The sequence below is a fragment of the Hippocampus comes genome, unplaced genomic scaffold, assembly GCF_001891065.2.
Source record: "Hippocampus comes isolate QL1 unplaced genomic scaffold, H_comes_QL1_v1.1 scaffold315, whole genome shotgun sequence".
In the NCBI taxonomy this organism is placed as follows: Eukaryota; Metazoa; Chordata; class Actinopteri; order Syngnathiformes; family Syngnathidae; genus Hippocampus; species Hippocampus comes.
The window spans coordinates 130,837-148,881 of NW_017805539.1; the positions used below are offsets into that span (position 1 = coordinate 130,837).

At 42.8% G+C, this 18,045-nt stretch overlaps 2 protein-coding genes across 5 annotated transcripts; both read right to left on the reverse strand.

Annotated features, from left to right (window-relative positions):
• Positions 1-1,707: 1,707 nt before the first annotated feature.
• Positions 1,708-12,154, reverse strand: pbxip1b (pre-B-cell leukemia homeobox interacting protein 1b). 4 transcript variants are annotated; one of them, XM_019878637.1, is made up of 12 exons: positions 12,017-12,154; positions 8,580-8,663; positions 7,681-7,757; positions 7,374-7,431; positions 7,132-7,202; positions 6,251-6,563; positions 5,406-5,636; positions 5,306-5,329; positions 5,024-5,076; positions 4,783-4,896; positions 3,022-3,238; positions 1,708-2,955 (listed from the first exon to the last, which is right to left on the reverse strand). In XM_019878637.1, the coding sequence occupies exons 3-12, from the start codon at positions 7,729-7,731 to the stop codon at positions 1,757-1,759; spliced, it is 2,331 nt and encodes a 776-aa protein (XP_019734196.1). In that variant the 5' UTR covers positions 7,732-7,757; positions 8,580-8,663; positions 12,017-12,154; the 3' UTR covers positions 1,708-1,756. The 4 variants fall into 4 exon arrangements, with proteins under 4 accessions (XP_019734196.1, XP_019734197.1, XP_019734195.1 ...); XM_019878638.1 differs by lacking the exon at positions 8,580-8,663 and having other exon boundaries at positions 7,374-7,428; XM_019878636.1 differs by lacking the exon at positions 8,580-8,663.
• A 1,280-nt stretch (positions 12,155-13,434) lies between these two features.
• lenep (lens epithelial protein) lies at positions 13,435-14,785 on the reverse strand. The gene has a single exon (XM_019878650.1). The coding sequence runs from the start codon at positions 13,805-13,807 to the stop codon at positions 13,520-13,522; it is 288 nt and encodes a 95-aa protein (XP_019734209.1). The 5' UTR covers positions 13,808-14,785; the 3' UTR covers positions 13,435-13,519.
• Between the last annotated feature and the right edge of the window lie 3,260 nt (positions 14,786-18,045).

The window sequence follows — 18,045 nt, forward strand, 5'->3', positions numbered from 1 at the left end:
GCTAAAAACACCACTTTTTATAATACTGTATCACGGGGTCCTGTATTGTACGGAAGCTTGGCACTGGAACTCTCCAAAAAAACTGACGGCTACCACAATGCTGTTTTTCGACACTTGCAATTTAAGGATGCAGAAAACAAGATACAACATCAGAAGCGTTTTCTATATAAAATATAGTCGGATATAAGTCGGAGTACCTGCAGAAAACCCAAGCAAGGACGGTGGTAACATTTTAACTCCACCCGAGAAGGTCCAAGCCAAGATTTGAACCTCAGAACCGCGAGACGGATGTGATGCAACTGTGATGTTAGCTGAGTCTTATGTGAGCACAGAAGAGGCTTTGAGACAGTCAGATGGCCACATTTTATTAAACTGCCAAAGGTGACGACTTCAAACAACAACAAAAGCTCTGAATGCTACCATTTTCAATTGTGTCGCAATATTGTTAGCTGCAAGCAATAGTAAACCAGCAGTAATCAAGTGTTACTTTCAAAATTAAACACAAATTAAGGACTTTAGTGCCCAGGATGAGTCATGTACCTGAAGAGCGACAAATAAGCTTAGAACAATATTTTCTGTGCCTTACCATATTTCGCAATACTTGAAAAATAAGTTACTTGTAAGCATTCAATGCAATTCTGTACACAGATACTTAAACAGAAAGTAAACAGGCATCTTATTGAGGGGAGAAAAAAAACACATTCACTTCAATAGCTCCAGACATATCGCCATGGGAACCGACTCAAATGATTCAAGCTGCATCGTGTCAATAATAACACTGAGCAGTGCGAGTGCTGCAGCAGAAGGGAGAAAAAAATGACACTGCAGGAATAAGTTCATGTGTAAAATATGCGGGACCACTCGCAGGCAGGAGGAACCCATCAAATTGCTTTCAATAACGTATCAAATAAAACAGCGCTAATAATTTTTCTTATGTAGCCAGTGGACAAAAGTATGAAAAAAAAATATGGAGTGTAATTGTGCTATTAAGTGCATTGATTCGCAAGCACTATGCCGCAGAGGCGCGCCGTTGTAAATTATCCAATCACACTGAATTCGCCCGATAATTATTTATTTCAAAGTATTTCTCGTTTCATCTCTCTAACAGAGTGACAGGCAGAACAACTTCATGCTCTCAACTCGACGGCAGAAGGTGCAATTACCATGTTGCCAATCAAACGACAAAATAAATACCTTTGTGTTCAACCAAAAAGGCACAGATTTCACACAGTACATTTGTGATTACATTTAATTAAACAAATTACCACCATTTCAATAATCGCACTGTTTGTGGCATTTTTTTTTTTTTTATTTGGTGGTGTGCAATGAGATATTTCTGATGTGCCTTGGCCCAGTAAAGGGTTGAGGAAGTTGGTAAACAAGAAATATGTATCGCACCAGGCACCCTCCACTAACTACAAATGCATATTAGCTGTTAAATCATTGCCAGGTCAGCAAATGTGATGAGATCCCGAACGAGAAATAAAAATGAATAGTCAGAATTTTGTTACTGCGACCCAAAATGAGACCTGCACTGCGGTGGATGAAATGTACTCTCAATGGTGGGATAATGTGCGCCGTACACACACACACACACACACACACACACACACACACACACACACACACACACACACACACACACACACACACACACACACAAAATGGAACCTAAAAATGAAATGTGAAATTGCACAAAAATGTCTTCCACCATCCAGTGTTCCCTTTTTAGCGATGGATGCCATCCCTTCCACCCTCAGCCACTGGCTCGTGCGTTCTCCTTCCTCCACTCCCCTTTGCGTTGCTCGCCGCCTCCCACCACTAAAAACTTCTCCAGCGCTTCTCTCCCGAACGCCTCCATCTCATCCTCCAGGTCGCTGTCTTCCTCGCCGTCCCCTTCCACCATGTCTTCCAGAATATCCGACACGTCCTTAACGAACTTGCGGAAGTTGACTCGGTCGTGCACGAACACGCCATCCTGGAAGAACTCGGAGGTGAGTTTTCGCAGCTGGTCCCTCTTGGAGGAGTCCACGCCGGCCTGCTCGGCCTTGGCCAGGTAAGCGTGGAGGATGGACTCGAAGTGGGGGAAGGAGACGGGATGAAGTCCCTCGGCCTGGGCGCAGGCCTCCTGTGAGTGGCAGTGCTGTGGCTGTTTGGGCTTCCTGTGGAGGCGCTTCCTCTGCTGGGTCCAGTAGTCGGTGGAATCGGCGGCGGATTGTTGCTGCCCGGGAGGCGACGTCTTCCTCTCGGCCCACATGTTCTCCTCGCGATGGTGGCCGGCGATTTTGTGCTTGTGCCAGTTTGATTTGTCCCCTTTCAACTCGCCGCTGTCCTCTTTCCTCTTCTGTCCGTCTCCGTTCTTCCTGCGGTCCTTATCACCTTTTCCATGATGACTCCACTGCTTCCCGTCATCAGTCTTACCGGCGTGTTTTTTGGCGTCCTCCACGTGTTTCCTCTCCCCTCCTTTTCCCTTTTCGCCATTGTTGCTCTTCCAGGTCTTGTCTTTGCCGTGTCCCTCAAAGCCATTTTTCCCTTTCTGCTTCCACTTGTCCATCACTTTGTGCCTCTCGCCTTCGTCTTTTCGCCACTCCTTCTCCCCCTCTCCTCTCCATTGCTTCTCATGCTTGCCCTTCTTCCACTCTTTCCTCTCCATCTTCTCGGCCTGCACCTTCTTCACGTCTCGCTCCTTCCACGTCTTCCCCTCTTCCCCTCTGCTCTCCCGCTTCCAGTCTTTCTCCTCCTTGTGCTTTCCTTCCCCCTCCTTCACATCGTCGTACTTTCCGTGCTGGCGTTTCTCACCTTCGGCCCGCTTCCGCTCTGTTCTGCCGCTCTCTTTGCGCGCCTTCCATTCGTTTTTCTTACTCTCTTTGTTTTCGCCCATGTCATGTTTATCCTTCTCTTCTTTCCCACGCTTGCCATTCTGTTTTCTGTCTGCTGGCTGACCACTTGGGGGCACTGCAGATGAAGAAGTATATCAGAAAAGAATAATTGCTCCAAACCTTCCAACTATCCCTCCCGTACCTGTCAACTTACTGACAGCGGATCTCAAAGTTTCGAGTTCATGCTGAAGTGTCGGCAGCGTCTCTAGCTCCTTCCTCAGCATCTCGTTCTCTTTCTCAAGGACAGGAAGAGACGCCACTTCGGACTTCAATCTGCTATTTTCCTCCTGCCAGCGCATCCGCGTCATTTCGCCCTCGGCTGCTTGCCCCTCGGCTGCTTGCAGTTGTTCTTTCTGTGCCTGGATGAGATGGAAAAGTCAGCATGTCACAAATGTGGTTATGGAACGGTGGTCAACGGTGAGCGGAAAAACTCGACTTGAAGAAATGTGGATGTAAAAGGCTGATTTAGTGTGTTGACTTAAATTTTGCATGGATGTGTGAAATGTATGGCTTTCACAAGTTTGGGCCACTATTACTGCTTCATGGACATTCCATTGTTGGGGAAGGTTGTAAAAAAAAAAAAGTCTGTAGTCGTAAAAGTCTGTTTTGGGGCAGGAAGTGTTTGTTCGCAGAAGTTAACAAAAGCAAACCTTTTGTGCACCACTCACACAGGCTGTGAGGATATGACCCAAGGACACGGTAGCTGATGCAAGCAGAAAGGATTGAGGAGAGAAATGCAGGCGCCAATCAAGCTGCTTGACTCCGTTTTTTTTTTTTAATTTAGATTTTTTTTTTTTTTTATGAGAGCTGGCTTCATGCAGCAGTCCGTGCGTCTGTTCTGCAGCCACGTTGCTTTACAGTGGGTGGCGCCTTTGTCCATTAAGTTTCTGCTCAAAATGCCCGCAAGCTTTCACTCTTGTCCGCAAAGCATTCAGAAAAAAAAAAAGAGGGACAGAGTGTGATGTGGCAACATTTTGCTTACATGGCTGACTGTCAGAGCAAACCCCCCAAAAAAAACAAAACTCCAAACTAAACTGAGTCTGCAAAGCCACACTGATCACAGGAGGGGAAAGTACGGCCTAAAAGTTCACTAAATGGCATTATCTCGGTTCAAAAAGCGACAGATTAGCAAATATGACGAGTTTAAATTGCTTACCTTGAAATAGAAGCCCAATGAGCATGAATTATTTAATAACAAGCAAATTGTGCCCCAACCGTTGCATTTGACAACGTAATCAAAAGTGCATACTGTAGTTTACAGACAAAAAGCAACCAATAATGAGTCATACTTTTGACACAGGCTTCTAAATAACGATGTCAATTTTTTGTTAACTATGGAAGAAATCTACTTATGGTCTTGCTAAGGCAGTGGTGTCAAACTCATTTTTGTCGTGGGGCCACATTTTAGTTACCATTGCCCTTGGAGGGCCGTTATGAGTGAAACCAACTTAAAAAAGTCAATAATAACGGTTTATTCAACTATTGTTTAAGTTACTGTAATGAGGGGTTTGGTAACAAGAACATGCTTACAATAGCTCTGATTTATTAGATATGAGAATTTGAAAATTTGGTCCAGATTTTTCGCAAGCATCATGGAAGTTGACATGTTTGATCTGCTTTCGCGGGCCACATAAAATGATGTGGCGGGCCAGATCTGGCCCCCGGGCCTTGAGTTTGACACCTGTGTGCTCAGGTATCACATTGGACCTGGTCTAGACTGACACTAAAGATCAAGAGACTCAACCTGGATAAAAAACATACAATACAGTAGCCTCATCGCTCTACAGCTTGCTAAATTTTCTCCATGACAAAACCCACAATGTCGACAAAATGTTCTGTACAGTATTTCTAAAAAAACTGTCCATTGTTGGTAACACACACGCACGCACGTGCGCACACACACCTCTAGTTGAGCTTGCAACATAGAAATTTGCTGGTCTTCTTTGGCTAGTTTGGTGAGAAGTTCAGAGTTTTCAGCATCTGCTGGGGGTGGAAGAGCCTCTGGATGAAGCCACTCCTATGACAAATCCAAAAACACACACACACTACTGCTCAGAGAATAGGGAAATTGGGGAAGAGGGCATGTGCGATGAATACAAATCAAATGAGAGCAATAGAAGAGAAGAAATAAGCTTCAGACTGACCTGTCTTCCTGGTTCTTCTGGATCGCTCAGTTCCCTTGTACTGTAGACACTCTCTAAAAGTCAATGTACAGGGTGAACAATATGTATCTGTTATTACTCATACGTGAAGAGAAACAAGGTGAACAAAAATTAGTGAGGCATCGGTTTGGTTTCCATTGTTTAACTCCATTTGGTGGATGCAATGAGCATTGTCCTCTTTCAAGAGGATTTTGGACACAGCTCTTGGTTGCTCTGTGTGCCTCTTAGCGTGCGGAGACAATAATGAATGAAAACAAAGCTTACCCTCATCCAGGTCCATGAAAACACCTGCAGGTTATAGCACATGTTATCTAGCAGCTCATTGTCTTCCAACACGGGCTGAAGCGCATGTGGGGTCACCTACCGGAGAACAAGATGGTACCGAGTGCAACTAGGATGACGGCGCCCAGGATACATCTGTTCAGAGAGAACATGTTGTCATCTTCCCTCTGCCGTGGCAGCTGGAATTCTTCTTCCTCTCCTTCCTCTTCCTCATCTATCCTCCCGATTCGCTCCAGAGAGGCCAGTAGGCGCTTCCTCTCGGACTCGGTGTCCTTGGCCCGCTCTTCATCCGATCCTGGTTGCTCCGAGGAGTCTGGAGGGGAGTGCGATACCGTTTGCATTTCAAATGCTGAGATGAAGACTAAAAGCCATGGTAACAACAACAAAAATAAATCAATAAATTGATTTCATTATTCGGGACAGCAACTTTTAACAAGGATTGGCTGTGCCACATTTGTGCTCTGACCCATCCATCCATTTTCTGAATCGCATTATCTTCACTAGGGTCGCGGGGTGTGCTGCAGCCGATCCCAGTTGTCTTTGGGCTGTAGGCGGGGGACACCCTGAACCGGTTGCCAGCCAATTGCAGGGCACACAGAGACGAACAACCATCCGCGCTCACAGTCACTGCTAGGGACAATTTCGAGTGTTCAATCAGCCTGCCATGCATGTTTTTGGAATGTGGGAGGAAACCGGAGTACCCGGGGAAAAGCCACACAGGCCCGGGGAGAACATGCAAACTCCACACTGGGAGGCCGGAGCTGGAATTCAACCCACAACCTCTGCACTGTAGGGCGAAAGTGCTAACCAGTCAAGCAACGGGTCGCCGTGTTCTGACCCGTCTGCCTCAATTTTTGCCATTTCTCTGCACACCCACTCCAATCCCAAGTTCAGTCAATAAACTCCCTTTGGTCTCTTTGGTCATACCTGGGTGTTTAGAAAGAAGGTCTGACTCCAGCCCTTCCTGTTTGAGGTCTTCCTCCCGCGTTCCGTCATGCCTCTCTTCTTGCTGCGTCAGCTCCGCACCTCCCAGTGTCTCTGCGCTCATCGGCGAGCCCGAGGGCTCGTCAGGGGACGGGGTGACGTGGCTCAGGGAGTCGGAGAAGGCGTCTTGGTTTGGGTTGTCGGGTGCAACCTCTGACTGCACCTCGCCAACAGGAACGGGGGCATCGATTACAGAGGAAGGGGGACGATCTGTGATGGAGTCGTCACTTGGGTCTGCTTTTCTCTCTTCTGCATCCTGATTCAAAAGAAAAGGGTCATCACAAGGATAAACACTTACAAGCACTGTTGCTAAAATCAAGTACATGATATGATTTGAAATGACATGACAAAAGTTCAATACGTGGCACGTTAGTTACTTTTTTAACATTCATATCAGGCAAGGGTAAGAAGAAATCGTAAAACGAAAAAAAAAACCCCACCTATCATAATCGTCTATGTTGACTTTGGTAACAAGTGACGACTCGTATAGTGACGCTAACCACTTTGAATGCATGTCTGCTTCCTTCCTGTGCCATGTGGTGTGTATTGTTCTTGGGGAGGAAAAAAAAACCTCTTATTGACGTTGGCTCACGGTTTTGAAAAAGCTTGACTTGACAAAAGAAAATAATGAAAACCGCACATTGCATTACTCTTTGATTCCGTGGCATAGGTTGAGCTAAAGTGACGCGAAAACACAACGTGTCTACACCATGTCTTTTTTTTTTTGCGACTTTTGAGGCATCAAATTCACAGCGAAAAAATGATTTTTACAATCTTAAGCGCATTGAACCTTTCGTGACCTGTCAGTGCATTTGTCCTCTGACCTGGTGGTTGTCCACCGAGAGACTCGACGTGCAGTCTGCACCCTCTGGTGGCTGGTTGCTTGGTTCACAAACTGGCTCATCATGAAGACAAAAAGAAAAAAAAAAGACAGCAATTTGAAAGGGAAGTCACCTACGTCTATAATTTAAACATTTTTTTACATATTCCTTATAAGGAAGCAACAGGTGCCATTCGATCATTGTGTCAGTATGCAAATAATGATGAAGGAATCATGAAGAGAAACCTTGTACATGATGCTTCGTCTGTTCCTCCAGTGGCCTCACAGTTTCAGCAACGGTCTCCTGGTAGGATATGCACATTAAAAAAAACAACAAAAGAAAAACACACACTGATCTGTATATGTCTAACCTGATAATATGTAATTTGACAGGAAGTGGTTATCACAGATAAGTGAGAGCAGAGAAGGGAGTATAAAAACTACCTCATAGTCAAGTGACCTAAAATAAAGCGGAACTGGGTCGAGTGTTTTTTTTTCCTGTATTCTTTCAAACCTGCACTTTAATTGAGGCGCTGAGGCGACTTGACAGTACCTCAGGACTAACGATGGTCCAGCTGCTGTTAGCGCTGTTGCCGCCAGACATGGCCCCTTTGAGGCTGCGCTTGTGTCCTGCGACAAACGGAGACATCGTGACCAACGGGCCACCACTGGAAGATATAAACTGAAACGAGCTGGCACGGAATGGATGAGGCCAGACGAGAGGCTGCGTTTGTGAGCTCTGCACGAAAACACATTTAGTTTGTTTGTGCAGCGCTGGGACAAAGTGTCCAACAGGAAACCAAATGACACCAAGAACCCAACAGTTAGGTCGAGAGGTCGTAGGACGACGACAGTGTTCCAATTTTGTCTTTTATATATCTCACCACAATAGATTTGAAATGAACAGCCGAAGTCCAGAATATTCCCATCATTGTTAACATTTACATTCAAGAGCCACATCTCTGCGCAAATAATTTTCACAACAGGGTGCGAAGCAACGGTGACCTGAAAGAATAGTAAACAGACGTGACCAGAAAACAGATTAAAAAAATAAATAAATCCAACACCGTGAAATTCTTGAGAGAAGAAACAAAGTCGACATGTATCACATTCATGGAAAGAGGAAAGTATGGACTACAATCATGATCCAAAGCATACCACATCATGCATCCAACATGCTGGAGGCGTTGTTTGGACATGGAAACATACTGTTTCGCTGGTACTGGAACATGCTCACTGTGACTATTGTCAACGTAACATGATGACTAGTGAGGTGGATACGACAATATGCTGTTCACAACTAAGCTAATACTACTAACCCGATAAGACCGATGAATAATGACCATGATAATATTGTAAAAACAAAAATTTTCTAAAGGCACAGACTCTTGAAAATTATTCACTGGCCAAGTGAATAGCCTGACGTCAATCTATTCGAGCATTTCCACTTGCAGAACACAAAAGAGGAGGCCCCTTCTGAGAGGAAAATTACGATATGGTCAACTTCGTGCACTCCAGACTTCAGGCACTCAGTGACTCAAAAAAAGGGGTTGATCAAGTATTGAAAATGACGCTTTAATGGCTGTAAATAAGCCCTCGGTATGCCACTCAAGAAAGTGAAAAGTGGAAGTGACTGTACATTTAAGGAGGTGATGTTTTTGGAGGAATAGAGAGGAAAAACGAAGAGAGACACGGACGGCCCACCTGCGCACGGTGGGGAGAGAGAGTAGAGGCAAAGTGTGAGTTACAAGGAGAAAATAAATAGCGCTCACTTATTGCCCAAGTCCTTCTGGACCTAACTGGATTTTTGACCGATTGATTGAGGGAAGAAAAAAAAATTTGACAGTTGAATCCAGCTCTCAGAGAGCATTGAACATCTCATTCTTCAATGTCCTCCCTCTTGCCCACCCTTAACTTGACAGCGCTAAAGGTTGAACGCATTTACATCCTCTATTAATACACACGCAAGATTTGAATACTTTCCCCGAGGCCTCACCCAGGTCTGTCAACAGTATAGAGCAACCGTCGTGTGCCGTCACAAGTTTGCAGTACATGTGTGTGCACAGGAAGTGGGTTTTTCCCAGGGGCCATTTAGTTTTGCCATGAGCGGTTTATGTGTGTTGTGGGAGTTCAGTCACCCTGGCTTTTGACAAGCGGAGGGGAAATGTTTGGCCCGAGGCTCGGGTAACTAAGGCCGGCCCGCGCGGCGAAGACAAGAGAATGGGCTGAATCGGCATTTCAACATCACTAGGCGCTTCATTGATGCAAACAAAACCAAGTCGCTACTAAATATAGTGGAAACACGAAAAAGGTCCGACACCATTTGTTCCACAGCGCTGTGGTAAAACTACCTTTAATTAGCTTTATTTGCTCCCATACATATCAATTCAATTATCAATCTGTAAAATAGCTTCTTTAAAATGAATAGGCAACATTTCAGTGTCTTAACTGGAACTCGGAGTGGCCCTGAATTCATTTTTTTGCACAGTGAGCGTTTGGGTGGCACATCCGCCTCACAGTGCAGAATTTGATTTTGGCTCCGGCCTTCCTGTGTGGAGATGGCATGTTCTCCCCGTGCCTGCGTGGGTTTTCCCCGGGTACTCCGGTTTCGTCCCACATTCCTAAAACATGCATAGCAGATTAATGGAACGCTCTTAATCAACGGTGGCCAACCAGTTGACCGTGATCAAATGGTCCCAAGTCAATCGTGGGGGGGTTGATTAGTGTGTCTGTGTGCGTGTTAATATGATATAGTTTTTTTTGTTAGTGTACATTCCACAATATGCATCATATCAGTTTCACAAAAAAGTATTTCTTTTATAAAATAAAGTAGCAGGTCACTTTTAACCTACGGTGGCAATCAACGGTGGCCAACCAGTTGATTAGTGTGTCTGTGTGCGTGTTAATATTATATAGTTTTTTTTGTTAGTGTACATTCCACAATATGCATCATATCAGTTTCACAAAAAAGTATTTCTTTTATAAAATAAAGTAGCAGGTCACTTTTAACCTACGGTGGTGCGTGACCTCCATCACCGGAAGTTGTTAGCGGTGAGCAGTCGGCAATTGCAGATTGCTATCAGAGCTGTTGCGACATATCTTATTTTTTTTTTTTTTTTACCTTGTTTCACAAAAAAAGTATTTCTTTTATAAAATAAAGTAGCAGGTCACTTTTAACCTACGGTGGCGCGTGACCTCCATCACCGGAAGTTGTTGGCGGTGAGCAGTCTGCAATTGCAGATTGCTATCAGAGCTGTTGGAACATATCTTTTTTTTTGGGGTTTTTTTCTGCATTTGCAATTCACTGATGGCCCTGGCAAATAACGGCATTTTAAAACTTTGAGCTCTTGCACTTAACGGTTTGCTGCACAGGAGTTTTGTGTTATCTTTGAATGAAGATGTATATGTGAGAAAGCCCTTTGCACAGGGGAAAAATAAAATCATAGCATGTGGTTATATTTGTGGTTTCTTTCAAACCTTTGGAGTTGAGGAGTGTATCTTTTATATGCAATTAAAAAAAAAAAGACATATCCACATTTTTTGCCCTTATCTAAAATGGCATTTTAGTCATCCATGTGGATAGGAAGTGTGTGGTCCTATGTGGCCCCCAATAGTGCTGATGAAAGGTTGTGACTCCTTTCAACATTTGAAATTTTTCCCCATGTTTGGGAAAATTCAAGTGCATTTTTGCAATATTTTGTGGATAGGAAGTGTGTGGTCCTATGTGGCCACCCATTTGAAATTTTTCCCCACGTTTGGGAAAATTCAAGTGCATTTTTGCAATATTTTGAATTACATCCACTGTGTACAGTACCTTAAACTTCATCTTTCCATATTATCTGGCTCTTTCTTTCATGAACACATCACAACCCAAATTCTCCCGGTACTGACACATTTTCTTTCCCGCACTTTGCAATTTAGGTCTCCTCTCCCACGAGAAACTAGCCCGAGGTCCGAGGAGTATTGTGGAGCGTATAGTGGGACAGCTTACATAGATAATCGCTAAATATAGCTGTCAGGAGATTGACTGGAGTCGGGAGAGAGGGAGAACATGAAGGAAAGCAGAAGACAGCTGGATTAGTCCAAAGATTTACCAGCTGCTGGCTTTCAGTTGCTTATGGTTCATGACGCATAGGAAGTCTTGAACTTGGATTTTACCATGCTTTAACAAGCACAGTTAAAGTATTGTGGTTCCTTGACAAGTGAAGGCAGCGAGCAAGAAAGAACTACCAAAAAAGGTCAGGACTTCGACACAGGCTGAGGCATCATTTTGACAACATTGTGGGCCTGACAGCTTTGCAAAACAATTTGTTCCATATAAATAAATGCCAGTTCAATTCATATGTCTGTCAAATGTTAGTTTTAAAAACTTGTTTTTTTTTTTTTAGCTGTACAGGCAAACGTAAGAAATGTCATAAAAATGTCTATGGATACACAAAAAGACCAGGCTGACTTATTTATTGCAGCAAAGAATTGCATGAGGAGCCAGGACTAATATCCTATGATCCTGACCATCTTTTTAAAATTATTAGTTATTTTGGTTATTACCACATTTTTCCTCTTGTAAAATCTCACGAGATCTGTCCTATTCTCGCGTGGTGAGAGTGGAGGCTTCTAGTGGGAGGTGAGCATCACGCACAAACAATTTAGACATGAGAGGCTACTTTTGGACCAAAAAAATGCCATAAACGTCGAAATACAGACAAATAAATTGAACACAAAACTCCCATACACGCTTGTAATTAATTAATTCAACTCATATATAAGTGAGGAGCGAAGCAAACCATGACCGTATGTCAAGGAAGAGTCTAGCAAACAAATACGACGGAACGAACTACCATAGAACTAACGTTTTAGTTTATTAAATCAACCACCACAGTTCTTCTTACCTTCTTTCACTTTCACTTGACTTTATCCAAGCGGCTTTACACGGTGTTAGTTCCGAGGTAGCCTTTAGTCTTCCTTTCCTTTCCATCCAACTTGAGGACTGTTAGGTCGAAGAACTTGCCTTCAGAACCCGGACAGGCAGCAGGCTCTCTCGTCCAATCACAGTCGAGATTTTATCAAGTCCCGCCTCTTCTCCTCCGGAGCGGCCAATCGCAGTGAGTCCTTGCTCCGAGTGTGTTTGGGGAAGTTTTCAGGTTGATTGACACATGGCAGGTGACGCTATGTACAATGCAGCTTGCTCACAGGCAAATGTAAATATTAATTCTACACTACTTAGCACACTTACGTAAGTCACTCAAAAAGGCTCCCGAAGAAACCTGGAATACCTTGACAACTAAAGCATACAGTAGCTTGTAGCAGTTGAAAATCAATAATGCAAACATAGAAGGTAAATGATTCTACTGATGAAGTCGTTTATTCTGATCAGGGAGTCCCCGCACAGTCACAATCATGAGCTCCACATCAGCAAGCTTGTAAATGTGTCCAGGGAAAAACCAACAACAGCATCCTACAAAAGGGAAACAGGAATAGATTATTACAATAAATGGGTTCATTTAAGATGGGGGTGGGGGGTTAAATTCAAAGTAATGTAAGTTATGTATCATTTTTGTCATTAATTAGGCATAGGCAAACAGGAATAGAGGATTGCAATGAGTGGGGTTATTAAATAGAACAATGAAATGAATTCAGAATTTCATTCTAACTGGACTATAATAATCAAATATTATTGAATATATTAAAATATGAAAACTACTTGTTTTAGAATAACGTGTGTATTTTAGATTTATTTTATAAAAATTAAAATGAGTTTTTATCACTTTTATTTACATTAGTTAGTTACATTAAAAATAAGAATTTAATACTAGCAAAAAAATGTAAAAGATTTTCAATGAATGCTTTTATTACATTTTACTTGACTATATTCAAAAATAGAGGGATTGAATGTTATTCGGTGAAAAAACTATTTGTAGTATTAAACAATGATCATTTTATTATTATTTACATTTGTGTGAATCCTAAATTACATTTTATTGCATTTTTTTAAAAAAAAATAAAATGTAAAATGGGAATCTGTTCAGTTTTTGTTTAATATTCTGGACCTTTTTTAAATGAAAGCTAAAATAATGTGAACATTTAGTGAACTGTACATATTAATTTAATTGTCATTTTATTGATGCAACATACTCTATTGAAGACTATTAACATTGTTTGCTATTTAATGCTATTTTACGAATATGAACATTGAATCACAGTTCTTGCAATTAATTGTGCTTACATTTCAGTTTTCCTTTTTTTGTCCTAATGAAAACAATGAAACGAAAATTCGAGCTTCCTTGGGAGTTTGTCATGCTTGCCTTTGTTTTTGAAGCATCCCTTGCCTCTGTTTAAATAGCAAAAGACAAAAATCACTCCAACTGCACCGTTCCGACTCCATCAACTTTGTTCTAGTCCAGTATCTCCTTGATGCACCAGCAGCAAAGCAGAAAGTAAAGGCACTCCTTCAGCGACTGCACAAATCCGTAGGCTGCGTTCCCTCCGAGCAAGTTCTTTCCGCGACCGAGACCCATGGCCATTTCTCGCAGCTGCTGCCCTAGAGAGGATGAGGAAGACGAAGATGCAGGCATGGCCTGGGGAAGAGGACGCTGAGGATGCATGGCTCCGGACAGGAACGGGGTCAAGGAGTGAATAAAATGGGAGGCGAGCTCTGACAGGTGGGGCAGGATTGGACTCATGCAAGTGCTGGTGCACTTCCTTCCCAGTCCTCGTACACGGCGCCTCCTTCTCGACTCTTCTGCTTGTTTACTGTATGTCCTTCCACGCCGTCTCTCCTTGTCCACTGACAACAGCCCTGAATCAGCACCGTACTGTTAAAAGCTCTTCACAAAGAGGAGAGTTCCAGTGCATTACAGTTCCATACAAGGCTTTGTTGAGGACAGTGTGACAGGCCAATTGATGCTGCATTCTAGCAGGTTGGGCTTTTGTCTCTTCATTTAGGCTACAGTGACACCAGAACATCCGTCCATCCGATTTCTATGGCGCTTACAGAAGTGTTAATAGGGTCACTGGTGAGCTGAGTCTGTCCCAGCTGACTTTGGGCGGGTGGCGCGCTGGACTAGTCGTAAGTCGATCACAGGGCACTTGAGACACACACGCATTGACACTCACGTTCATGACTACAGACAATTTAATCCATTAACAGTCGAGTATGATGTTAGCACAACAAAGCAATTAAGTTGTTTGCTCCAAATCACTTTGGTGGGTTGTTTTGCTTCCTATCTTTAAGTTGGGGGGACAATGCAAGGGAGAATAATGCTGTTCACTCTTTTTTCTTTTTTGTGGCATGAATGATAGCCACTTTTTACAATAGCAAAATCTAAAATGTTTAGTTCAATCGCCCAATTTAAAATTGTATCCACGTTTATTGCCTTTATTTATTTTTTTTTTCATTCTTTAAGTCGGCAGCCCCTGTAAGAATGTGAGAGAAAAGCTTTGGGCATTCACTGTTTTGGATTCCTCAGACATCAGCTTGTTATCAAAATAAAACAAGCTCAAGTGAAGAAAGATGTATCCAGAAGTTTCTTCATGATTCTTCCTTTATATTAAAAATGCTGTAATATATATGCCAGACCAGTAGTTGGCGATGTCACGACATTCTGATTCATATTGCGCTCGTGGAAAATGACCGCTAATTAAAAAAATCCACTCATTTTCATCCATCTCAGGAGGCGACCATTTTGCCACTTGCTGTTGACGAAAGTTTACATCACAGTGTTTTGACTTGACTTCCATTTTATAAACAGCCCTGTTTAAGAGGCCCCTTTGGCTTTTGTGACTTTACTGGCAGGAATTCAAAAGTGCCACCAAAATGAATGAATGATATATGCATTTATTTATATATGCAATCTAGACTTTCAGTTACAGATGTAAACACATATTTTCCCTATGGACAAGTATTAAAACAAAAACACATTAAAAAAAAAATCTAATCACCTGTGTACAATTTTTTTTTTGTAAAGAACATTTGGCTTTATTTTTTCCAAAGACACAAATCATCAAGTCACATTGTCACCACCACCGACACACATACAAAAAAAAACCTCCCCACCTTACTAAATGTATAAATTTATTTTGTAATCATGCGACAAAGGCAGCTGTGATGGACACAAGACCACTTGACGAATGGTGCGGGTCTACTATCACAGCCTGGACCTAAAGCAGTGCGTGTGTGCGTCCAGGCAGGTACAGTTTGAGCTACCGCAGGTACAGTTTGAGCTACCGCGTGACTAAAAAAAACAAAAAAAATCCCTTCTCAAATATCAACACGTTCCACCCTTCCATCTAAAGCTCCCTGTCAGCTACTCATCAGGTTCGCAAGATAGTCAAGGTTATTTCCTGATGCTCAGGAAATCCCCCCCTCCGCCCTCCCATCTAATCACCTGTGTACAATTTTTTTTTTGTAAAGAACATTTGGCTTTATTTTTTCCAAAGACACAAATCATCAAGTCACATTGTCACCACCACCGACACACATACAAAAAAAAACCTCCCCACCTTACTAAATGTATAAATTTATTTTGTAATCATGCGACAAAGGCAGCTGTGATGGACACAAGACCACTTGACGAATGGTGCGGGTCTACTATCACAGCCTGGACCTAAAGCAGTGCGTGTGTGCGTCCAGGCAGGTACAGTTTGAGCTACCGCAGGTACAGTTTGAGCTACCGCGTGACTAAAAAAAACAAAAAAAATCCCTTCTCAAATATCAACACGTTCCACCCTTCCATCTAAAGCTCCCTGTCAGCTACTCATCAGGTTCGCAAGATAGTCAAGGTTATTTCCTGATGCTCAGGAAATCCCCCCCTCCGCCCTCCCCCCAAAAACAACAGGTGACATCAAGTATCTGTGACTGTACAAAGCTAGCTCAATGCGTGCATCAGAAGCAATTGCCATCACTGGACCAGCATGTTTACTGACATGTCTTTTTTTTTTTTGCAGTCTTTTAACTGAGAGCCTTTGTCAATTAAGTACATAAGGTGACTGCACTCTTGTGACTGCATTGAAGAAACAAGGCACAAAGAGATTGCAAAACAACTAGAACATGAACCGTTGACGACGACGATGACAACGGCGGACCGTGGAGTGACATTTGGCTTTCTGGTTCCTTCTGTTTAAAAGAAACAAATCACACTCAAGTATACATCTAGTCCGAATGACACGTGCAGCACTGGCAAAAATCCATCGCGTTACCTTTACACTCTTGTCTGCAGATTTACACGGGAGCCGATAGATTGTCAACGCAGACATACAGTGGAACCTCCAATGTCCTAAACGTCAGATGGCATTTTTACAAAAAATGGGGCCCAAGAGTCAGCATCTAAAGTAGTGATTCCCATCATTGGGTCCAATTCTGCTTAATTACTGCCAACAAACGATGCCTCTTTGTTGTTCGCCTTTGCCAATGAAGTAGTGACAGGCAGAACAATTAAATGCTCCTCAAAGTCTTACCAAGTGTGACACGAACAATAAATGGCTGCACGGTACAATGAATTACATCCATCTATCCAATTTCTAGAGGGCGGTTTTCTCATTTGGGTTTTGAGCTGGAGACTATTCTAGCTGACTTTGGGTGCGAAGTCAGGGTACATCCTGGGCTGGTCACACACACCAGTTGTAGGGTCCATATACATGAACAAGTGTTCACCTCACATTAATACCTATGGTCGATTTAAATGACGCCAACATACTTGGTCTTGGAATGTGCGTACAGTACTCGGCGAGGAAAACAAAACATGCATATATGGGCAGAACATGCAGATATGCTAACAGGGATGTTTGAATTATTCAGTGAAGTGACCATTATTCATTTTGTCTGTGCGGAGTTGATTGTGGCAGAACATTCAGATAAGGATCCTCCCATCACATTCAAAATGACAGAACAGCCATTTTATTTTTTGTAGCAGTTGGCCTCGGTATGGTCACAGGTTAGGTTGAGCCTGCCAGGGTACATGCACACCATGTTCTGGTTGCCAGCCAATCACGTATAGACAAAAACGTCCAAACATGAGAGACAATTTAAAACTCAACATGAATTTTTTTGCAGGATGCGGAAGATGGAAGAACATGCAAACTCCACAAAGCAAGACTGGAGCCAAGATTGGAACCCAGAACCTCTCAACTGCGAGGCAGACATGCCAACCATAGCGCACTGTGCTGCCCACAATCAACAACACAATTTTAATTGAATAAGTAGATGCTAATGTAACTGCACTATAAAGTGCCACTCGGCGACAGTATTCCCGGTTCTGTTCCCTCTATTGATGGACTCAATACGGTGACTTCAGTTTTTGACTTCTTTTCACACTTGCTGCGATTGTTAATTCAAACATCACCGAGGTTTTACGTTCGACCACATAAATCATTCATACTATTGGAGGTTCCACTGTATTCTCGTGTCTAGTAACCGAAATGCATCTCCACTCATTATTACTAAGCTGTCTGGTGACATCATTGCACAACTCTCCACGGGTGATGCATCCAAGATCACGATACAAAATATATTTGGAAATATGCATTGCGTTGTTGCTAATTAGACTCCCCGCGCAGATCCTCTGCTGTTCTTTGGCATGACAGGTGTTGTGTAATCACTCCTATGAAGTCCAGTATGTCGCGAGAAAAAAAAATACATAAAAAGAAAGAAAAAAAAAAAAACATTTTTTGACCAAAAATGAAGATGATCATTGGCATAGCAGTCCCAGTTTTGCATACATGCTTTTTTCCCCCATATTACAAGTTCAACAGTCCTTAAGGGGGGGAGTGGTTAGGGTCTTCAAGGCTGCTTTTGAAGTTTTTTGAGTTTGTACACACACACACACACACACACACACACACACACACACACACACACACACACATATATATATAATAAAACAAAGCTTGTTTTTCTGCCCAGCAACACGTTCAAGGATGGAAA